Source organism: Chaetura pelagica, unplaced genomic scaffold (genome assembly GCF_000747805.2).
Source record: "Chaetura pelagica isolate M959 unplaced genomic scaffold, ChaPel_1.0 scaffold363, whole genome shotgun sequence".
In the NCBI taxonomy this organism is placed as follows: domain Eukaryota; kingdom Metazoa; phylum Chordata; class Aves; order Apodiformes; family Apodidae; genus Chaetura; species Chaetura pelagica.
The window spans coordinates 2,059,229-2,063,849 of record NW_009952720.1 but is presented as its reverse complement, the minus strand read 5'-3'; the positions used below and the strand labels follow the sequence as shown (position 1 = coordinate 2,063,849).

Sequence of the window (4,621 nt, the reverse complement as noted above, 5' to 3'; positions counted from 1 at the left end):
TCCCTACACACACACCCTGCCAGCTCCTGTCTGATGCCATCTGTGTGCTGCTCTCCAGGGAAGAAGAGATAAGAAGACTGGGGCTGGGAGATAAGAAAAGGGCTGGACTCCTTTCTGCTCCTCTTCAGGTGCCAGGAGCCTTCTGTTGTTCACATGCAGGTATGGAACTGTAAGGTCTTTATTGTGGCATCTCCTGCTTTGTAAGTGTCTTTATTAAACTCATTCTGCTCTGTGGTTTTGCTCTGAAAACCCTTAAGTCTTTAAGCAACTGCAAATGTCACCTTTCATGCCAGTGTTTGGACAAAGGATCTTTTCTTGCCTCTGTCTCTGCTAATAACACACTAAACAAATCTTTGCACAAAGCTCTCAATTCATATTCATCTCTTTTCTCATTAAACAGGAAATCTTCCATTTTAGCCCTCAATTGCCAGCTTACCTTCCCTAATTTTCTTTTCTAAATCTGGCTTTGCTTCATCTTCCCCCCTCCCCCTTCCCCATCCCCCTGACCTGGCTTTCAAGGGCTGAGAGCATCACAGGGGCTTCAGGAGGAGGATGAAATCTGGGATGGCATGAGCATCCTGGCAGGGATGCTGAGGACCAAGTGAGCATCCTCTTGCCCCATTTTCAGGAAGGCAGGACAAGCTGAATTTTGCTCACAGAAGTTCTTGGTGATGCTGCTTTTATAATTCTGGGCTTGCTTTTTTGTTCGTTGGTTTCTGGTTGGTTGGTTGGTTGGTTTCCAGCCCCTGGGACTAAGTTTTTGGTTCCGTGTGGGGTTTAGCATTTGGCCAAGCAGCTGTAGCTTCCAGGCAGTGAAGGAGACAACACCCTCTGCCTTATCTTAGGAGAAAAAGCTGGTGATGGAGACTTAAGAGGGTCCCATTTCAGAACCTGGTGGGCAGGAGCACAATTGTGCCTTCGTGATGCAGGACTGTGCCCTTGGCTGTTGGATATAAGAGCTTCAGAGCCTGGTGAGCTACATCCCATTCCTGTCCCAAAACCCTGCAGTTATTCTTTCCCTCTTCCTTTAAATCCCGAAATGTTTATGCATGGTTTTAAGTTTTAAAAAGTGGAAAGGGGAACCATGAATTTGTATTTATGGGGTGGCTTGAGATGATGACTTTGCAGGGAGAATGATGATGCTTGAGATGATGACTTTGCACTCCCTCCCTGGCAGTGTTGAAGGGCAGGTTGGATGGGGCTTGGAGCAACCTGGGCTGGTGGGAGGTGTCCCTGCCCATGCAGGGGGTTGGGACTAGATGACATTTCAGGTCCCTTCCAACCCAAACCATTCCCTGATTCTATGATTTACTTCTCTCCCAGCAATTCCTGACCCTAAAATGAATATATCCCTGTTTATCTGTTTCAGGGGGATGCTGCTGAGCACAATTCCTGAGCATCAGTGAAAGGTTCAGAAGATCACTGGGTTTTTTGCTACTCTTCCCTGACTCTGCCTTACCATCCCAGCTTTTATCCCAAAAGGAAATGAAACTTACCCAGGGGTTTATACCCGCAGCACCTGAACTTCTGACACAATTTGTGTGTGGATGTACCCAAAAATTACAGCCAGATCCTTCCAGCCTTTTTGGAAATGATGGAATGACTTATTTAAAGCAACCAGCCCCTTGCTTTGTGCTGTGGAATGATATATTTACAGTTAAGAGCATTTAAAACTTTGGGGCCAAGTTCTGCAGTTCTCTGCTGCCCAGAGCTGCCTTTGACTCCAGCTAGGGCTTTGTACAAGCAAAAAAATGGCATAATTGAGCCCTTAATCAGCATTTCTTTTACTGTTGGGGCCTGAATGCTCTTGTAAAGAGGCTCCACATACAATTGAAGCTGTACTTATGGCTAAATGGGGTAGAAATGATGAATATAGATGAAATACTCAATGTACAGTTTTTCTTGCCTTGCATAGGAAATACACGGTATTTAGGGCAACTTTTTCATCCTTTCATCTTTTCTGGCACAAATTCTACCTGTTCATCAGTGTGATTAGAAAATATGTGTGGCAGGAGTGATTGTGTGTGTGTGTGTGTGACTCAGGGATGCTGAAGGTTGTCTGAGAGCTGCTTGGTTGGGTCCTGGGTGCTTTGGGTGCAGAGAGAAGGATGGGGAGAGAGGGTGGCAGCCAAGGAGATGGAAGGCAAGAAGAGGAGGGGATGGGGACAGAAAGAGGCAGTGATGCTGGAAGGTTCATTTATTTATAGGCTTCACTTTGTTTTGGGAAGTGTCTTTGAGGATATGTGTATCTCGACACCAAAGATGAGTAGTGAAAGGCCAGTTGGCCAAGTGAGGTTGAGGCTTTTGGGGTTGTTGGGTGTGAAGGACACAAATTGCAAACAGAGCTTTGGGTGGGGTGGTTTGGGGGGTCACTGGGGACATGATCACTCAGTGGTTTTAGTGTGTACCCGTGATGTGTGGTGGTACCTTGGGGATGAAGCTGATCTCCCAGCCATCAAAGGGGAAGGAGAAGGGTTCCCATTCCACCTCCACTGTCGTCTCTGTGATGGTCTTGAACTTCAGCCCCTGTGGTGTGGCAAGGTCTGGAAGGGAGATGCAGACAGGTTAGGGAAAGGCCAGTTGGCCAAGTGAGGTTGAGGCTTTTGGGGTTGTTGGGTGTGAAGGACACAAATTGCAAACAGAGCGTTGGGTGGGGTGGTTTGGGGGGTCACTGGGGACATGATCACTCAGTGGTTTTAGTGTGTACCCGTGATGTGTGGTGGTACCTTGGGGATGAAGCTGATCTCCCAGCCATCAAAGGGGAAGGAGAAGGGTTCCCATTCCACCTCCACTGTCGTCTCTGTGATGGTCTTGAACTTCAGCCCCTGTGGTGTGGCAAGGTCTGGAAGGGAGATGCAGACAGGTTGGAGGAAGCAGAGGGAAATGCCTGGACTGCTGGACGTGGAAGCATCCAGCTGCATTACCAGTGCAAATGGAGTGAGTAAGGGGGTTGCAAAAGGGGTGTCTGGATAGCTTCTATTTCCCCCCTGCTCTCTGTATCTTTAGGACCTCTTCTGGAGGTGACCATTACAGCTGTGCCATGGGGATTCCTCACAAGGAACCCATCTGGGAATGGGAGGAGAGCCTGTGACTTCTGTGATAGATCACAGCAATATTTTCTATGAGGAAATAAAAAAGAAAGTAAGATATTTAGGGCCATATTGACAATGTGCTGGGTTGATGGTTGGACGTGGTTGTCTTCAAGGTCTTTTCCAACTAGAACAACTCCATGTTTCTGTGATAATCTGGGGGCTTCAATCAGACAGTGGAAGTTTATTTGGTTTTCAGTCATTCAGGTTTTAATCCAGGCTGAGCCTGGACACATTTTCTCCTTTTCCATATCCCCGTATGTATAAAAATGGGGATAAATGGGGATAAAAACACCCCTTTTGTTTGTTTGGTTGTTTTTTTTAAAGCTCAGTTTTCTGCTGCTTGAGGTTTTTTTATGGAAAACGCGTGGCAACTTGAGCACCACCTCTGGTTATCTGGGTACCAAGCAACAAGCACAGGAGGATACTTACTGGTCATCACTTTGGAGGTAACAGGGATGCTCAAGACGTCGCCGATGACCGCGTAGACGCTGACGTTGTAGGCAACCCCTGGCTCCAGCTCTGTGATGGTGATGCTGCTCCAGTCCCCGGGTACCCTCTGCTGGAGCTGGGTGCCCCCAGGCCCCAGAGGCTGGTAGGAGACCACGTACTCTGTGGCTGCCCCGGGGCTGTCCCACGTCAGCTCGATGGAGCTGTCGCCGATCGCCGCCGCTCTCAGGTTCTCCGGAGGATCCACTGGTGGGGAGGGCAGAGGTTAGGAGGGAGTCAGGGGGTGTGTGGCTTGTCCCCTCACCCTGCTGGGGGGGAAAGGGGTGGGGGTCTGTGGGTGGGACTCTTAAAAAAAAATAAAATAATCAAACAAAATGCCCAAGGCTCAACCAAAAGTTCCGTTTTCTGAAGATAGAGGAATGGGGAAGAAATCACATTAACTTGATAAGCATGAACACTTATTAAAGCTATAGACACCTCAGGTCAATTGAAAACAGTATCCAAAGTTCTAAAAAAGTGAACACAAGACATTTGTTTTCATTGTTCCAAATGATTCAGAACAGGTCTAAGTTTTGTGAGAGCAACACCCGTCAGCTGTTTGCAGCTGTTTCTGGTCCAAGTGAATGTTCCCAGGTGATGGTTTCATTTTGGCCCACGGGGAGTCCAGCAGTTCGGACAGTCTGTTGAGAAGATGGAGATGACGGCAAGGGGCAGGGGCTTTGGGGGAAGCGTGCGCAGGGGCTTACGTGTCGCTGGGAAGTGGCACAGCAGCTGCTGCAGCACCGAGGGGCTGGCACCAGGGTCGGGGCAAACCCAGCGGGCTTTCCACTGCTCTCCCAACCTGTCACCCATGGCACTCTGGGCCTCTGGGCCACGGGTTTCTCCCAGGCTTCCTGCTGCTCCTCCAGTACACCTTGAAGCCCTCACTGTGCATACACAACCCCCATTACCTGCCGAGCAGTCCATCCCTCCGTAGCCCTCCTGGCAGACGCAGAGCCCATCCCGACAGCTCCCGCGGCCTCCGCAGCCGTCGGGGCAGTGTGGCTGGGGACAGTCCTCCCCGGTGGTGCCCCCCTGGCCGG

The 4,621-nt window shown here is 49.5% G+C and overlaps 1 protein-coding gene across 1 annotated transcript in view; it reads right to left on the bottom strand.

Moving 5' to 3' along the window:
- Nucleotides 1–4,621, bottom strand: part of TNR (tenascin R) — a 30,936-nt gene that overhangs the window by 22,894 nt on the left and 3,421 nt on the right. The window contains exons 2-4 of the mRNA XM_009994681.1: nucleotides 4,490–4,613; nucleotides 3,522–3,785; nucleotides 2,727–2,842 (exon numbers count right to left, since the gene is read on the bottom strand). Of these exons, the coding sequence (XP_009992983.1) occupies nucleotides 2,727–2,842; nucleotides 3,522–3,785; nucleotides 4,490–4,613 (504 nt within the window). The remainder of the gene's footprint in view (nucleotides 1–2,726; nucleotides 2,843–3,521; nucleotides 3,786–4,489; nucleotides 4,614–4,621) is intronic.